At 41.6% G+C, this 19,156-nt stretch overlaps 1 protein-coding gene across 1 annotated transcript; it reads right to left on the reverse strand.

Annotated features, from left to right (window-relative positions):
* Positions 1–5,707: 5,707 nt before the first annotated feature.
* On the reverse strand, positions 5,708–14,287 carry LOC104502797 (four and a half LIM domains protein 5-like). Its single transcript, XM_010149653.1, has 5 exons — positions 14,129–14,287; positions 11,698–11,872; positions 9,216–9,385; positions 6,940–7,126; positions 5,708–5,859 (listed from the first exon to the last, which is right to left on the reverse strand). The coding sequence occupies exons 1-5, from the start codon at positions 14,285–14,287 to the stop codon at positions 5,708–5,710; spliced, it is 843 nt and encodes a 280-aa protein (XP_010147955.1).
* Between the last annotated feature and the right edge of the window lie 4,869 nt (positions 14,288–19,156).

Below are 19,156 nucleotides of genomic sequence, written 5' to 3' on the forward strand. Positions count from 1 at the left end.
AGCCGGAGTTAAACCATGACGCAGGCTGAGGTCCTTTCCCAGAGAGCTACCCCCCTGGTGACATGTGGAAATGACGGGAAAGCACCTGAGGGCTATCAGGGTGTGAGCTGTCAGGTGAGAGCTAGCAAGTGACTTGAGAGGGAGCTGAGGTACCAGAGAGAAGCCTCTGAAACCCCAAAAACTTGCTCAATTGTTTCTTGATTTTGCTCGGTAGTTTCTCACTGGACTCGGTTCCTCAAACGTCTGAGGCCGTGCTCCTTTGCTTGCTCCGTACGTGAGCTTGTCTGAGCGTTTTGGGGGTCACCTTCATATCTGTGCCCAGGCTACAGGCAGGACCTGAGTGTTTGTTGTCGTAATGTGATTCATTCTCAAAGCCTCACGCAGACTATGCATGAAAGGGACTCGTGGCTCCCTTTTTTCAGAGGTGTGGGGGTAGTGGTGTCTCTTGGATGCGGTAACGTTAATTCAGTTACTGCTAAAAAAAAATCTGCAGTGAAGCAGCTGAGCATCTCCAGCCTTGAATATCTTACTGGGCAGGACAGAAAAAGGTGTACAGCAGAGGCACAAGCTGATAAAAAAAGATACTGGGTTGTATCCAAGACAGATATAAGGTTTATTAGCTTGGATGTAATGCTGTACAAAGGTTATTTTTCTGACACTGAATTAGTTTTCACTGAGCAAATCCAGGTTCTTATGTGCTGTATTTGCTAGACACTGTGTGACTGTGCTGTAGAGATGCCTCATCTCTGTCTGGCCTCATCTTCAAGAAGCCCCAGAAAGGACTTGGGTGAAAAACGCAACATGAAAACCTGCAGAAATGTTTAAATGGACACGATTGGGCAAATGCTCTCTGTAGCAAGCCAAAAAAAGCCTTCTGATTTGAGCCAAATCTGGTATCTCTAGACCCTCCACTGCAGCTGTGTATTGCCCATTGGATAACAACCCTATGTTGCAAAGACTGCAGCCACATCTGCCTTCCAAAGGTCGTCTCACCCCCTTTCCATATCAAAGTACTTGTACCTGGTACTGCTGAATATGATGGGCTGACACTTCAGTTTGCAGTCGCAGTCTACAACCACGCCAGGTGTTGCCTGCTTTGGTTTAAGTTACAAGGTTTCCTGTGACTCAGTTCATTCAAGTTTTGGCAATTTGAGGGTGAACAAAGCACGCACGCACACACATTTTTTCTTTGAGATATTATTAACAAGAATGTAGAGGATTTATTGCAAAACAAGTTTGTTCTGGCTATAGGCTTGAACGCCATCCAACTTTTTTGTTTACAGAAATGATCACCCAGCTTCTACTTAGGCAGTAATTTAACGTTACTTTCCTTCAGCTATTGATATCTGCCATTGTATAAATGTCACTGTGTTTTTACTTGTCTTCCTAAAATACCACACATGCTCTACATCCATTCTATTAAGTGAGATTCATAAAAACTTGGACCAGGTGCTGGTCAGCTCAGTGGGGTATAAACAGGCAGCTGCCCTCTCAGTATGGGCCCTGTGAAGTGTTTGGAACCACAGGTCCAGGAAGACTTGCAAAACCTTACCACTCCCTTCCTAATACTCCTGTGGTTGCAGCGAGTCACTCTTACCATGAGGAAAGCCGGGGATGATATCCCCTAGTAGAGCACAAGAACCAGTTGAACTTGCACGTGCTGAGTTACACTGTGATGTGACACCCACTTCACTGATATGGCCAGGCTATACCCTAGCTCTTCCCCAGCCTGGGCTCATAGATTTTCTCTCCAGAAAACTAGGGAACAAGGAGAGAGAATGGAGGATGTCTGGGTTTCAACCTAGACCTAAGTCATGAGCCTGGAGCATTTGCCTCCACCTGTGAAATGTTGGGTTTCTGAGTTACTGCTGTGTGTTGCCTGCTACAGCATCTACTGAAAACATGCCTGGCTTTTAAAGTAGTAGTGTAGGACAAGGCTGATATCTTGTTTTCAATATATGAACTTGTCTCAGCATGAAAAATGTGAAATATGTATAGGGAAGGGTCACTTGTTACCAACACTGCAAGGCTTGTCTTCCTGTTTTTAGCATGTTACCTCTGGGAGTTCTCTGGTAATTAGGCAGTGGTTGAGAATTTTTAAACTTTAATCTTGAGCACTGGAGGAGGTAATAGGGCCCTTACTTCACTCTTCACAAGTTAGTCCCAAATGGCAAACTCCTGGACTCCAGTCCACGGAGTACAGTGGAGATGTGACCAGGGCATTAGAGACATCACTGTCTCTAAGCACCTGAGGAAAACTGTGCTTGACCACAACGAAAGCAGTGAGATTACCTTCGAGCTAGGCAGCCAATGCACAGGGGAGAACTGCAGTTATGTTGTAAAATAAACCAGTACAGTGTTAAAAATAATGCACGACATAAAAAAGATCAACTTAAAAATAAATCTCTCAAACTCCCATCCTCTTAGAAAATTGGATTGCACTGGAGTCTGCACCCTGATCATTGTGCATTAAATCACGTTAGCAACAAAGACTGAAGCTGATCATCTGGTTCCTTTTGCCCAATGCTTTCGTGTCAAGCATCACTTTAAAACTGACCTAATCGCCGTTCCCCTCTTGGTTCTGGGAAGAGGTTCTGCTGGAGCATCACTGCCCAGCAGGAGCAGCCATCTAATTTACAGTTTCTAGTCCTCAGGATTTTACTTGGTTCTTCAACCAAATGCAGTCTCTTGGTTTACAGCAGCCACAGAGACACACTGCTCCTTCCTGCAACCCTTCCCTCCGCCTCTCGGTGTTGGCTTTCATCTCCGTGAGCGTAGCTGACCCAGACTGCCCAGAGTGTTACCGCATTTGTGGTCATGTATCGGTAGCTGGTGGCTGAGACCAGGAATGTGAACCTGGTATCCAGCATAACTTTTATTCAAACTATCTATAGCAGTCACATTTATTTCTTATTATTACTCTGAAGTGAAAACGCTCCGTTTCAGGTTTGACTGTAGTGTATTTACCGCAGAAGAAATAAATAATTCAGTTGGTATTTCTAAAAATATGATTAGTTGATGAGTCAGAGAAGAATTTCATTTTCCTAAAGGTTAAGGTTTGAAGCTTGGGATTATCATGATCAGTGTGTCTGACCTGTGACTCCGTCATGTCTTAGGACTCTGCCTGGCAATTCTTGCGTCAGTTTGTAATTAAGCTGGAAGATTGTTCAGACAAGACCGAATAAAGGGCCCAAACTACATTCTTGCAATTTGCTGAACGTTATTTCAGACGACACAAACAAAAGGTACACCCCGCAGACAAGGGTGCATCCGGTGATTCATCATTTTCATTTAAAAATTCAAGGCAACTAACATTTACTAATGGGCTGATTTCCGGTAACTCAGTGCACATTATACAACATCATACATGAATGTGAACTACTACGCGTGTCTCTGTATTTATATTTAAGGCAATCAAACATATTTCTATTTATGGGAATCCAAGTCTTACCAAGGACCTGTATCAACCACGTGAAATGTAAAAATAAAAAAGGAGGCAGCCAGGTTAAAATGAAAAGGCATAAACTAATCAAACTCCAGACTGCACTATAAACTGCCACGAAAGAAGAAACTGAAAACCGAAAATGAATACCATGTAGAGCAAAAGATCAATATTTTATTGACTGGAAAGCAGACCGCTATGTACTTGCTGGTCAGTCATTATCCATATTGATTTTATGCCGCTGCAGATCAGCTCTGGCTTAGCTGTGCACATGTGGGGGTTTTTTTATCTTTTTTCTTTTTTTCTATCTAAAGTAATGGTTGTATGAATAAAGCCCGCTCAAGTCAGCCAAATGACTCTGTGCACTTAAGGAGAGACTGCGTGGCTTAAAGACACATGTGGGGTTTTTTTTACCTTTTCTTTATCTTTTTTTTTTTCTTTTTTTCTATCTAAAGTAATGGTTGTATGAATAAAGCCCGCTCAAGTCAGCCAAATGACTCTGTGCACTTAAGGAGAGACTGCGTGGCTTAAAGACATGCAGGATGAGGCCTAAAACATTGCTGTTGGTGCAGAATCTGCCATCCTCAGTATCACTGTGCCACCCACAAGGGCCTGGTACTGACACCATAACGCCAATCAGGCCATTGCTACGTGGAGTATGGAAGAAGTGAGGAGATGAACACTTGTACATCAGCTCTAGTTGACCTTTAATAACCAACACTTGAGCACAGAATCTCTGCAAGCAGATACAACCTCCTCAAAGCCAGCTACCTAGAAACCAGTACCTTGTACTACAAGCGAGGACTGCCTAGCTTGCCATGACAACACCACCTGTTCTTGACATAACAGTGGCACATGTCCGAATGAATCTGGGATAGGTTCTGAACCTCCTGTGTCCTGCCATGGGCAAGCAGGAATTTACAAGTCAAGGACAGGCTGTGGATCAAAGACCTCGCAGGGTGGAAATAGTAAAGGCCATTTACAGTGTTTTGGTTGCTGGCAAATGGGCTTTGCGGGGAGGAAAGTACAAGGTTAAAGGGACAAGTATGAGTTGGCACTTATCTCTACTAATAAAATAATATTTTTTTATGTGTGTATTTGAAGGTCTAGTGAAGAAAATGGAGACAGAGTTGTAAGGTTTATTGCAGCCTTCCAGTACCTGAAGGGGGCCTACAGGGAAACTGGGAGGGGACTTTTTACAAGGGCCTGTAGTGACAGGACAAGGGGGAACGGGTTTAAATTGAAAGTGCGGAGGATTAGATTGGATATCAGGAAGAAGTTCTTCACAGAGAGGGTGGTGAGGCACTGGCACAGGTTGCCCAGAGAAGCTGTGGATGCCCCATCCCTGGAAGTGTTCAAGGCCAGGCTGGATGAGGCTTTGAGCAACCTGGTCTAGTGGAAGGTGTCCCTGCCCATGGCAGGGGGGTTGGAACTAGATGGTCTTTAAGGTCCCTTCCAACCCAAACCGTTCTGTGATTCTATGATTCCATGGGAAAGCATCTATCAGCCATGGGAAAGCATCTATCAGCACTATCCAATCTTGGGCAATCCTTACCCTACAGTAGCTCAAAATGTATGCTCTAAAGCAGTTATGCCTGATAAATTAAGTTCAGTTAACCAATTTTGAGAAAGGACTTGTCACTCAGATCTTCTGATGACTAAAGACTACATTTCTGGGAAGCGATCTCAGTAAGGAGAGGAAAATGACCATTTTTTCCCCTTGGAATGGGCCTCTGACCCAGTGGCCCTCTGCGTAAAAGCACTCCCTGCTCCTTTCAGCCTGCTTTGTCAGCAGCTTTTTTGCCCAAAATATGGAGGATGTTAATATTTACAAGTTGTTCTCATCAGTGTTATGTTCCAATAGAAAAACGCACGTGCCCAGCTTTCCACACCAAGGTCTGCATCTGTGAAGCCGTGGTGATGCCTCAGCATTACTCTGTGGCATATGGATTTCACAATTCTCCTTGCTTCATGGGAGATGGAATGTACATTTTTAAGCTTTGAACAGCAGAGTGCAGTGTGTTACAAGGAGAAACATACTGTAGTTAGGTTTAATATATATGAATCTTTTCTGCATTATTTTTTTAGCCAGTATGGGGCTGTTTAAATTGTTTTACAAGCAGTTAAGAACTGTGATAGAATTAAACCACTGTTGGAAAGTTAGTTGAATGGCTAAATAAGTATTATAGCTTCTAGATGATTTTTTTACTGCAGAGTAACGAAGCACATGGTTACAGAGCGAGAATAATGCAGCTCTCCACAGAACTATGAAGCAGAGCCACAGTCATGACAAAGGACATCATCCTGTCGAGTGAGGAATCCTTGGCCCACCAGCGAGACAGAGCATTTTGCACACCTAAAGCATTCCCCGTGCCACCGCCGCTCTTCAAACGAGAAGAATTTGGCACCTCCGAGAGCTGAAAGAGATGATGAGAAGGACGTTGTGAATCCAGCGTTTCTGGGTGTGGTTCAGAATGCAACATGTTGCTTTCTGATGTGTGATCAGGTTGTCAATATTTTAAGGAAAGCCACAAGTTTTCAAATGAACTCTGAGCAGAGTGGGTTTATCAGCATGTCCACTCAGGTTTGCTGATTTTGCCAACAGCAAACTCTCATGAATATTATCTGCAATGTGTTGACACGTATAGTTTCTATAAAACACTGAGCGAAATGTAATTATTTCCACCTAAGTTTCTTCAATATGGAGTCTTTTGGAAATCACCAGATCATGGTGTTCCTAGCATGAGTATCTGAAATAAAACACTAGTGGGTTTGGGTTTTTTTGTGTGTTTGTGTTTTGGTTGGTTTTTGTTTTATTTTTTCTTTTAATTTTATTTTTTGTAAAATCATGCCTGTTTGATCAGGTATTCATCATTTTCTTTGTCCACTTACATATGCAGCATGCACCTGTAACAATCACCACTCTTCGCCAGTCTAGTGCACACACAATAGAATTAAAATGCAGAACACCAGCAGATGCTCTCAGAAAACTTCAGCTATCACAGACTAATGACCTATATGTCTAATTATAAATCAGCTAAGTACACAAGGATGCATGCAATAGAGCTTTGTTGCATTTGGCAAGCTTTCTAATTTGACAGGTGTGCCTAGCCAGCAGGCAGTTAATTCATGCCCAATTTGATCATATTTGCACTTAAAAACAAAGCTGAAGAAATGACAGACATGAGGGACTTGTGTGCACTGTCCTGGGAAGAGCCAAAAAGTGCCTTTTCATCTATTCTTAGGGATGAATTTTAGTGCAGAAAGCACTAAATCAGACAATGAAGGAATTCCAAAGAGCTCCTCGGCAGTCAGGGAACATGTGAGATCAGTACTGCCCTAGCAAGACATGTTACGTGTGATGGGAAGAGGGTCTCTCCCTTGGTTTTTCATTATGATGAGACTGTTTTTAATGCTCTTTTCTAAATTAAAGGTCTGAATTGAGACAAGCCTGATGGTTCATCCGTGTCTAGACCCTTCTAGAAGACCAGACTCACCTGTAATAGGTTTCTTGCAGGCAGCACACATCTTCCCATACAGTTTGGTGAAACAGTCCACACAGTATGGATATTCATCTTTGGAAATAAATCTTTGTCCAGACAGCTGGGTTTTACACCCAACACACACAAAGCATTCTTTATGCCAAGGCTGGTCATGGTAGGTCACTCCCCCAGAAGTTATTGCCTATTGTATTGACAAAAAGGACAGAGAAATGAAACAAAGGGGTGTGAATCTTGAAGGATTATCCAGTCCTTTGTAAGTCCTTCCACTTGTTTTTGCTTTTCCCATATGCACAAGAGTGTGTGGTCACATCCACTGGTTTTTTCATCTTGAATATCAACTTGACCAACTGCAATTGAGCTGAACATGCTCCTGGTTTGTCATTCACCAAATGAACGAATGAGTGAATATGGTTGGAACATGAGGAGAAAAACTTGGAGAAACTTAATTAACTAATAATAGTAGCATCATCAAATTTCCCTGGGGAATGAAGTTTCAGGGAAATAAAGATTAAGACTGGGTGCTGTCAGGCAATAAAAAACTTTAAACAGTTCCCGATCCCCTTAGCATTCCAATGTTGGGCTACTTCTAAGTCTCATTTGCTTTTACACTAAAATCTCAAAATTTCTGGCCCAAAATTTGACTCAGGTTTGGCAAATTAATCTCTCTGGGCTTGATTCTTATTTATGGGAACTGATGTGAGTTTGAGTAGTAAAATTATTTTAGCTATTATATAGGAAGACTCTTTGCATTCCTAGAAGTTTTAAGAAGCAAATCCTGATTTTTTCACCTAAGTGCTGCTAACCTCAAGGCCTCTAATAAAAATAGAGCAGAATTAATATATTTGTCATGTGATCATCGAATGCAAATTAAAGGCTAGATGTAGACACATGAGAAGATATAAAAGTACTTTTTGAAGTTTAACTACTGAAGAAAAAAAAACCCAGGCCGCAGATTTTCTTAAATTAAAAGCTTTTGTTAGAGGTAGAGGTTTACAGATAAACTTTAAAGAACTTTAGAAATCATAGGTTATTTTGTGTAGTGAAAAAAAAAAAAATTCTTCCAGAGTGATACAGATACTAAAGAGTAAGTTAAATTCTGCTGTGAAAAACAGCTTAAAACATTTCCCTAGGGAACAATATCACTTTGAGTATTTTCATCAGAGATAATTTTAAAACATGGAAAAACTGAGGGAGGGATGAATTGATTTATTTGTATTTAGGGAAAAAGAAAAAAAGAAAAACTCATTTGAAAACAAGCTTTCTGGTACCCGCAGGGGAAACATCTTATATTTAAACAGTAGGACTCTTGACTAGTTTTATCACAGCTGAGTATGACTTAATCTGATTATTGCCTTATACATTTCAAGAGAAAAACAAGCAAGACTGTGAGTGCTTTGCTCAGCGTAGGTGGATTATTATGCATATGAATATATCTGAAAAATGTTGGAAAGGGAGGAATGTTTATGAAGGCAAGATCAGATATTACCAAGAAAGAAGTTTTTACATAAATTTCAACATTTCAACCTTTGTTAAAAAGTCGAAACAAAAAAAACCCAAAGTGGTTGTTTTGGTTAATCAAACCACTTTGCTCTCACAAACTCCACCTGGTTGAAGCGAGTCCATGGGAGGCCACAAAGATGCTCAGAGGGCTGGAGCAGCTCTGCTATGGGGACAGGCTGAGAGAGTTGGGCTTGTTCAGCCGGGAGAAGAGAAGGCTCTGGGGAGACCTTATTGCACCTTCCAGTACCTGAAGGGGCTACAAGGAAGCTGGGGGGGACTTTTTACAAGGGTCTGTAGTGACAGGACAAGGGGTAATGGGTTTAAATTGAAAGTGGGGAGGTTTAGATTAGATATCAGGAACAAATTCTTCAGGGAGAGGGTGGTGAGGCACTGGAACAGGTTGCCCAGAGCAGCTGTGGATGCCCCATCCCTGGAAGGGTTCAAGGCCAGGCTGGATGTGGCTTTGAGCACCCTGGTCTAGTGGAAGATGTCCCTGCCCATGGCAGGGGGGTTGGAACTGGATGGTCTTTAAGGTCCCTTCCAACCCAAACCAGTCTGTGATTCTATGATTAATAAATGTATTTCAAATATAATAAGGCTTATATTAATGTTAAATAGAAAGGGACAGGAGACACGGTTGCATTTAGTTTTCAGCACGCAATACCAGTAGCAATACCCTTAGTTCACCAGACATTTTCTATAATCCACCACCTTCCCCCATGAGCAATATTGCCTCATTAGGGCAATTTTGCCATTGCACATTCAATTACCTTTTTGCAAGAGTAGCAATAGTGAGCAAATTTCTTCTCAAAACAGGGCACGCAGTAATTCTCATTGTCTTTGGTGATCAGTGGTTTTGTTCCCAATGGCTGCTGGCAATACTGGCAAACGAAACAGGATTCATGCCAGGAATTTCCCTTAAATTCCATTTTACGGGAACCTGCAAAAACCCAAAGCAAACAACCCCCTCAGATATAGCCTTGTAACATAGATTTTAAATATCCGGAAGACTCTTGATTTTAATCTTCTATCTCAGCATTGTATTACTGAAGAAAACACATCCTCAATTGAACAGAGTTTCTAAGTACATACTTGAAATTTCAAGAACACATGTGATCACCTGGCAAAAGACTTCCTAAACTGCCTAAGCTGTGCTATTTAGAGTCTGTCCTTACATGAATCTTTTAGGGTTACTTCTCTGAGATACGCTTCAGTTGCTCAGAGTTTCTCTCAGGCCGGCCAGCTCAGTGACGATGTTCAGGTACGCAGCACTTTTATAAATGAAAGGTTAATTTGTTGGATGTTTAGTATATCTATTAATGTGCCATCTTTTGTCTTCCATAAACTAAGGCTACTTAATTAATAAATGCATTATTTACCTTATTCAGCTTAAGCTGGCAATTTCTTTTAAAGTAAATACCTTTTCTGTGGTAAAGGACACTACACTGCCTCTTCTTACAGCTCATCACTTCCATCCTAGATCAACAGTTCTTTTTATCCTGTTTAACTGGATGGTTTTGATGCAGTGCAAGGACACATTTGGTTCCAAAAGGCAATCACTCAGTTCAGTGTCTGTCAGAGGAGTTCCAGAGCTCTTAGCTCTGTGCAGGTGCTCTGTACACTTTACCGTACCCTGCTGGAATCATCAGACTGCAAAGAGAGGTTCCAGGGGCTTTACCATCCTTTCCACGTTAAGAAATTCGCTGGTATGCCTGATTAATCCCACAAGACCCATTTCCTGGACTGTGGGGCGAACAGAGAGAGAAACTACTGGTTGTATTTCAACAAAAAAGGTTGGCAGCTTCCCCCCAGTGATCAGAAGACTTAGTTCACTGTCTTTGCCTACTGGGTCTTTTCAACATGGAGCTAGCAAGCTGATGACGAAGAAGCTAATGATCTAGAAACTGGTTGGCACCCCCATGGCCCTTCATTTCTCTATTTGCACTGTTACCCCTACCCGTGGCACTTGCTGCCAGCATCTAGCCTCCCTGATTCTGGGGCAAAATCTGCAAGGTGGATATACACCAGAGGATAAAAATGCAAACCCCACTATATTCTGCTGCCATTCTCATCACATCTAGTAAAGTGTGACTATTTGACAACATCTTTTAAACTATATCAAATATAAACAGTATATCATCCTTAAACTGAGCACAACTATATTACTACAATGTTTGTTTCCAGTAAGACAGACTCTACCTGTAATGAAAAGGAAACAAACTGTAAAAGTAGATGGTTGCACCAATGCTACAGGTTAAACCACCACATCAGTAACCTAGTATTTATACTAAGAATATAATTCTGTATAGCTCAGACCTTATGCTTTGACACTAAGATCTACTGAAAAATGAAATTCCTGTGTCACTGACAAATTTACAGATGTCCTTGGTCAAAGGTTCTGAAACTAGTAGTCATGAGGCCATGGCAGATAGTTTGCAGTTGGTGGTTGGATCAGTAAAAGGGTTCAAGCACTGGGGGTAGTTCACTCTTCCAAAAGTTAGGGACCCAGTTTCCTAAGCAAGTTGCTTCATTTTGCCACATATGGTGCTGTGGCTTTCCTTAGATGCCTCTGAAGAGGCACCTTTTGGGTAATCTCTCTGCTGTATGAGCTTTACTGGTGTGGTAGCAATGAAAGGCCTAGAGGATGTCCTAAACAGACACAATCAATGCTGAGCAGCAGTTTAGTGGAAAGTGCAGAATTTTTGAGGTTACTAATGGCAGGAAGTAAACCTACTGTAAACAAAAATGTGCTCGTATTCTTTGTAGTGAAAATGCTGATAATGGTTTGAACACTGAATATCCTGTTTTGGCAATTTAAATAAAAACGTATTTCTGAGTGAAAGAAATGGTATAAAGAACGTGAGATCAAGCTCTAGTCAACGTGACAGACAAAAGTACAGATGTCTTCTCTACTCTGGCACTCCTGCTAACAATAGTTCTGTTTGTCTACCTACACTGACAGCAGGGTACGCGCCCTAAGAAATGTGCTGGAATCAAGGACTCAACATGAACACATTTTACCCTATCCTGAACTCCAATATCCTTCAGAAGGATTCATAAGCCCTCTGAGTGCTGGTCCAGAGGCATCTGGCTGCCCTCTGTCTGCTGCCGAGAGGGTACTACACACAAAGAAGAAATAGTCACCTGAAAGCTGTTCTGAAAGTCAAGGACCGTGGAGCTCAGTTATCCAAGGATGTGGTTATAATTAAAAACACAGTTCCATTTTTCACCCAAGGGTCCCAGTTTTCTTACCAGGCATAATGGTCTTCTGGCAGTGGAAACACTTAGATGAATACTCATCGGAGTAACATTCAGTACACAGCAAGAGCTCATCCTTGGCAGCAAAAGGTTTCTCCACCAGAGAGCGACTGCATTTGGCACACTTGAAGCACCTCTCATGCCAGTGTCGGCCTTTGTAGGACAGGTCCTTGGAGAAAGCAAGTCCATGTTAATGAAGACATTTCTCTTCAGTGTTTTTATCCCTCAGCCCGTCCCAGAAATAAAGTGAAAAATGGAGAGCACTGCAGTGGGGACTTGGAGAGATGACACGCCTATCCGTTGGGAGGTGTGCTCAGAGGGGATGTATGCACTCAGTGTCACTGTGCCAGGGTATTGTGCAGAGGCCATCAGGAGCAGCTTTGGCACAGGCAATAGTCCTTCCCTGGGTAATATCGGAGGCATGTTTTTATTGGAAGAACCATTTTATATTTTACAATTGGCCTTCAAGCGGAAACAAAGTGATCAACATTTTTAACGTGCACCGGCCACCTGACAAGAAGTGCATTCTCCACAGACTCTAAATGAACTCCATGTATTTTTTTAATGTTACTGCTTTTTCTTCCAGCTGACACTACATACACTAAAGAAAGATCATATTATTGCAGAAAACAAGCAATTAAAATCTCATTGAGAACAAAATGATTCTTAGGAAGGTTATTAAAAAAATCATTGCTTTTGTTTACACCTAATATAACTCCTCCTAAAAACTTGGCAGAAAAAAGTTTGCTTAAGACTCAGCAGGCTAAGGGAATGAAAAAGCTAACAGTATATGTATGAGATCTCCACTAAGAATTCAAAAAAATAGCAAACAGCAGATTTTATTTTTCCAAGTTTAAAAAAACAAGGGAAAAATGCACCACCAATCCAACCTCCCACCCTCCTCACCCCTCCCTGCTTCCTTAAAAAATAAACCAGACTCTTCCAGGTCTTCTTTATAAGTAAGAAGCACAAAAGGACACAAATCTAATCTCATTTTTCTCCTCTGTCAGAACCCCAACCTTTAAAATGCTGAAAATGGAATATGTACCATGCTTTATTTCAGAAGGTGCTGGGTGCTCACCACTTTCATTTGCATTAGTTAGCACTCTGAACCTTCCAGAAAATAGGCTATCACCTCAGAGCAGCCTGAGGCAAAGACTGGGTAAGGAGGGGAAGAAAGCCAAGCCCTAGCACCTTGGCAGAAGTGGGACAACCAGCTGTGGGACACTTTCCTAGCAGACTCCGGCCTGCTGCATTCCTTTCTTGTTACCCCTGCTTTTTTTTCTCACAGTTTTTCCTTCCACTCAGTCCAAAGACGTGACTTTTTGTTAATGATCTTTGACATTGGTCATCCTGCCAGTTAATTTTCAATTTTAGAAGTGGAATCAGTGAGCTCAGAGCACACGTTCTTCAGGTGACCCTGACTGGAGCTACGCGAACAAGTTTACTATTGAAAAATGCTGATGGGAGTTTGAGAAGAGTCTTCATCCAAGAGAGCAATTTCCTTGGATGATTCCTTTACAGTTCTGAGCTGTACTCAGACAATGTGCTTTGAAAACCATGAGGTGCTTTGGCCGGGGAGGCCTTTTGAGAAGCCTGTTTTAATAACTTTCTGACCTTTTATTTCAAAAGAACGTAGGCAAAGTGAGCATGGGGAGAAGGTGAGCACTACATAGTGAACTCGGCAAAACAAAGGCATTTTGACAGGTTTTATCTGAATGTAAAATTCAAAGTCCAGTGTACGGGCTGTAAATTGAAGTATAGGGTACTGGGCATTCTGCCAAAGACCACAGAGGAAGTCATATTACTAAATAATATTCTAAAAAGGGGAGAGGTGAAAAGAAAGCCAAGCACAAAAACACTGCTAACAGGCCGTCTATAAGATGAGCAAGGTAAGCATGGAATTAAGTTAAAATTAATTCCATTTCCAAAAGACAGAGGGAATAATATACAAATTATAAACGTGGTTTCTTTTCAGCTTGACACCTGCATATCAAGCTTTTACTTACAGTAGAAGTAATTTATCCCATAATCAAAATAATTTTTTTTTCAATGGACCTCTCTCAGAAATTCCCAAGTTTCATTCAACCTGCCCTACTGAATTCCACCAGCACCCTACCATCACTGAAACACTGTGCAGTCTCTGCAGCTAGTGAGTGACTGGAGGTGAACCATGGATCCGGTTGTGGTCCACACACACAGCACAGCAAGTCTGAGGTATACATACGTGCAGGTTTCCTAATCTTTGTCCCCAGAGATTTCCTATTCTGGGAAAAGAGTGCTGTTTCTCTCTGCTGCTAAGCTATGCTTAGGTCTCCGTGTCAGCACAACGATATGCAGGGGGTCGGATACAGAATCTGCCATTAAAGAAATGGGATCTGTGTGTAATTTAGCAAAGAACAAGAAGCGAAAGCTAAATCTGTACCTTGGAATCACACTCAATAGGCTGCTTGCACTCTTCACAGGGGTTGGCAAACAGGCTGTCATAACATGTAACACAATAAACATTTTCTTCTCTCAATGCATACTTCCTTCCACGAAGAGACTGCAGGCAGTAGTGACAGTCTGTGTGACTGCTGGTCATTCTGGTGGGGTTCTCCACGTGATCTAGAAAGATGGAAAAATCATGCAATTCAGTGGATGACCCTCTGCTTGCCCGAATAATAAATAATGTTGCTTCGCCTGTGAAAGTTAGGACAGGCATTTCTTGGTCATCTGCAGTGGCCTGGGTTTCTAATGCTGGGCTGTTCCATAAGAAAACAGCAGCCTTCAGCAACACGTACTTTGTGTGGCGTTACCTGCATAATGGGCAGCAAGAAGGCTGCTTCAGATTAACCTCATGGTACTTACACTGGTAGGTCAGGTATCCGAAAATGAGGCCGTCTTCACATTCTCTACGTAAAAATACTGACATTATGAACGTAATGTACTGGATTGTGTGGCATGGTTTATCCAGAAATCAGGGACTGGAGATAGAAGCTATAGTTCAAAAATTAAACCAACTGCAGAGTTAAAATGCCGAAGAGAAGGGGCAGGCGCATTGTAGCATGTTCCTGGCTTTCTCTTGCCATTCCTGTCTTCCTGCTCATTCCTTCCTTTTCAAAATATTCCCACATCTACCTGAGTGAGCAGAAGGAAGACAAGGAACTCCAAGTGATGTATCTGGTTTTGCACAGTCCCAACTGTTCTGATAACATTTGGTAGTAACGTAAGGTGACGCAAATACCCCTGAATAGCAAAAGAGCAAAGCATAAAGAGAAATAAACTAAATCATAACTCAAACAAAGCCATAACTCAAAGTAATTTTTCCTTGTTGTTATTGGAAGACATTGTCTTTTCTTACATATTTCTGTATTGCCATGTTCCATGTTGGCAGTGCCAGAATACTGTGAGATAGATTACATTTCTGTGCCAGACAAGTGCAGGAAATACCACAAACCTATTGAGAGCCAATTGCACAAGTTTCCCATCCTTCAGTTTTCCAGGCTAAAGAGGCTTGGATAACCACCCAAACCTCAGATGCTTATAGATCTGCGATGTTGAATGTTTTAAAGACTGTGGAGATGAAGACTTATTTCAGTCTTCTTGTTGCTGGTTGGATCATCAGCACTTTGCTAAAATTGGGTCTCGATTCCTGGGAATGAAGGAAGAAGAATCCAGAAAGTTCCCAGTGAAGCAAACCCAGAAACATCTGCTGGACTCATTGGACTACACTCTTCACTAACCCGTTGAGTGTCGCTGCAGTCAGTGCCAGCAATCATAAATTTTAGAGGATTTGAGAACAACCAGGGAAGTTCTCCTATGATATTTACATATCAGTGACTTTTGGCAGCTGAAATCTTTGCACTTTGAATAACAGTGTAAATCAGTTTATCTTCACCTGATGCAAAGCCTGAGAGTAAGGAAGAGAAGCATATGAAGAACAAGATTCAAGGGAGTACTTGCCCATCACAGAGCTTACATCTAGTCCATTTAGAATTACTCTCTCACACTTGTTTTCATACACTCACTGCCTGTCTTATTCCCATGGCTCAGTTTTAAAAAGGCATTTTCATCTTTTTTTCTGGCTTTCTGCTTTGTGAGATGTAATCCAATATCATTGTTTGAACTACGACAAAGAACAAAACCAGAACAGACCCAGTCTCCACTGGTACTGATGCATAAGGTCAGGCATTTATTAATCTGTTCCTGGAGGGATAATAGTAAGACTGTGAAAAGGGGGCAGGGAGAGAGGCTACAATGCTTATCTCAGACCAAAAGTAATGACTTGATCGTTCGGCACAAGATACGGAAGATTGTTCTTCTAAATTGAAAATCTTTTGAGTTAAATTGATTTCCGGTATTTCTGACTCCCCTACATCTTTGTGCTAGCCAAGACAGGGTGTAGTAAGGAAGTCAAGTAATCTGTAACTCAGATCAGTGGGAAACATGCTTGTTTAAAAACATTACAGATGTGTTTTCTGTGATATCGTTGGAATAACAGTATAACAGGGCTTGACCATTGCCTTAAGATCAAACAGAGACTTCAATGTGAAATGAATGAAGCCATGTATATGAGAAAATTACATCCTTCGGCTTGTGCATTTACACAGCATGACACACAAAACCAGACACAGCACAGTAATCTAGTGCATGGCCATCTCCAAAATCAAAGTTAAGTTTTGCTCATGTTCTGTATTGGGGAAGCAGTATAAATTGGTGGCTAGGGAGACAATCAAGGAATGTTTGTGGTAATGGGATTTATATTCAAGGTCATAGGAAAGGCTTGAGACTGGGTTTCTGAGGGATTTTCATTCCTTTATTGTGGGAGTTAGCTATGACCTGTCTCTGAGGATAACCCTGAGCAGACTACCTTTCTGATTTCCTCCCTGCTGAATCAGTACCCCAGCTTCCTAAGACAGTTACGTCTCAACGTAAAAGTGGCAACAGGAAAATCCTAACAGGGAATGCACGAAGAGCTTATATGCTGCTTACAGTGCTTTTTGTGGTACAAAGCACACCAGTAGCTTCAGATGTCTACAGAGGCATCTCTGTTTTTTCATTCCAATGAATGATAATAGGCTTTAAGTTACCGAAAACTCTGCATTCCCAACAATTTTCTTCGAAAAGTAGTTTTCCTGAATTTTTTTCTTCCCAGGAAGCCAATCTGTTCCTGGAATCCTGGGTTATATATACATACAAGACCTGCCATCGTAATACTCCAAAACTTCTGAATTTGTAATGTAGCTCTCCTCCTACAAACCTACACAGATAGGGGAATGAAGTACCGTAACTCCTGTTTTACAGATGACAGTGGTTGCTCGAGAACATTAAAAAAGTACACCCAAGACCAGAGTCAAAGCCTGGGGGTGTCCCTGAGCTGCCGCGCTAGTAAAGTGCCCGAGTCAAGCAGGGCTGTTTCAGAAAAAGTCTTCAGGGTTTGACCATGGTGATATAAACCCATATTTGGGAATGAAGCAGCAATGGTATGAATAAGAATGATGATTTTTTCAAATCTCTTGGCAAAGGTCTGAGTAACCTTTGTGAACGACTTTTACCTTTAGACAATGCCACAAAAAAGTGAATCTCACCTCCCTCAGCACCACTTACCCTTGCTCCAATAAATAAGTAATGGTACGAGCACCACGTGGTTAACGAGAATGTTTTTTGAGGTTTGATCCTAATCTTTAGAGAAATATGTTTACTTTAAGTTTGCTGGAAGCTAGACTTCGTGTTTTGAAGGTCAGTTAAGAAATCTCTGGAGGTCTGATGCTATTCACTCTCATAGAATGAAATGCTGACTCCAGCATTCCAGTTGCTAACACATGTCCTAGGCCCAGGGAAAGACTGCAATGTCTTCATTCCTTGGGAAAAGAGGATTTTGTTATCTAAATTGGAACAAAGCTAAATACCATTGCTTTTTATGTATCTAGTAGGCACGGATATGTGATACCATTTGTAGTGTGAGGATATTCCAAGGGGGAGCAAAGAGATGTTGCCAAAGATGTGAGGATGGTGCAACTGAAGTCCCTGGGGTCAGATTCCAGACAGCAGCAGTCTCATGGTATGAATTATAAAAGCAGATGAAAATAAAACAACAGAGCTGGCTAGTTTGCCCACTGTTCCAGCAGATTAAGACAGAATTTAGCTACAACAAATTAGGAAGGGACTTTCTGTAGAGTCAAATGATTTCCTATAAGATGCAGAACAGTTGAAGATTTCCAGCAAAGACAGCCAAAAGAAAATGGTTGTGAAATTGTGATAAAAGTGGAACCATCAGGAAAGGAATACTTGTTTTGTCACTGGAGCTAAAAAGTACAGCCACAATGTTAATATGTAATTTATCTTGGTATTTTCTATGAATGTATGCTAATCTCCCTTGGGTCATATAAAAAGCCCAGAAACATTAATCCTACTTAGATGGGAATGAATATACATAGACATATAGGTATATGCATACTGGTAAAAATATTGTAACTTTTGCTTTAATGCAATTCTAATGGGCTATTTCATGATCTAAATGGCCTGCATCATCTTTTTCCTTAAGAACATATAATGGATGGAACAAGGCTCTCTATTAGGGAGACATAAAGAAAGAAAAATGATAACAATGATGGCAAAATAAATCACTGCGACTACACTGAAGGATAAGAAAAACAAATCGATCTGTTATGAGAGAGACACATGTCCCTGCAAGCTGCCCCAGACACCTGTTTATTTTCACAGAATCATAGAATCACAGGATGGTTTGGGTTGAAAGGGACCTTAAAGACCATTGAGTCCCAATCCCCCTGCCATGGGCAGGGACACCTTCCCCCAGACCAGGTTGCTCAAAGCCTCACCCAGCCTGGCCTTGAACCCTTCCAGGGATGGGGCATCCACAGCTTCTCTGGGCAACCTGTTCCAGTGCCTCACCACCCTCTCCGTGAAGAACTTCTGCCTAATGTCTTATCTAACCCTCCCCAGTTTCAATTTAAACCCGTTACCCCTTGTCCTGTCACTACAGGCCCTTGTAAAAAGTCCCCCCCAGCTTCCTTGTAGCCCCTTCAGGTACTGGAAGGTGCTATAAGGTCTCCCCGGAGCCTTCTCTTCTCCAGGCTGAACAAGACCAATTTTCACAGCCTGTCCCCATAGCAGAGGTGCTCCAGCTAAGTACCTTTCAGCTAAGTACCTTTTTTTTTTTTTTATCTTGGAAGATGAGCTTGTATGAATTTTCTGATTTCTTTTTCACTATTTTTTTGGTGTTTGTTTGTTTTCTTGGTAGGAGCTGCTGAACAATCAATCACATATATTTGCAAAACACGTTTGTGACTCAAGGTTACAACTGCATTGTAAAGTTAACAACATCATTATAGGGAAAAAATTCTAACAATATAATTATTTTACAAATAAAAGTTTCTCACAAGTTTCTAAAGGGAATATTTTCTTCATTTCAGAGATCACTGCTACCCTCCAGAAACGTGTTCTTTTGCTA

Source organism: Eurypyga helias, unplaced genomic scaffold (assembly GCF_000690775.1).
Source record: "Eurypyga helias isolate BGI_N326 unplaced genomic scaffold, ASM69077v1 scaffold2104, whole genome shotgun sequence".
Taxonomy (NCBI): Eukaryota; Metazoa; Chordata; class Aves; order Eurypygiformes; family Eurypygidae; genus Eurypyga; species Eurypyga helias.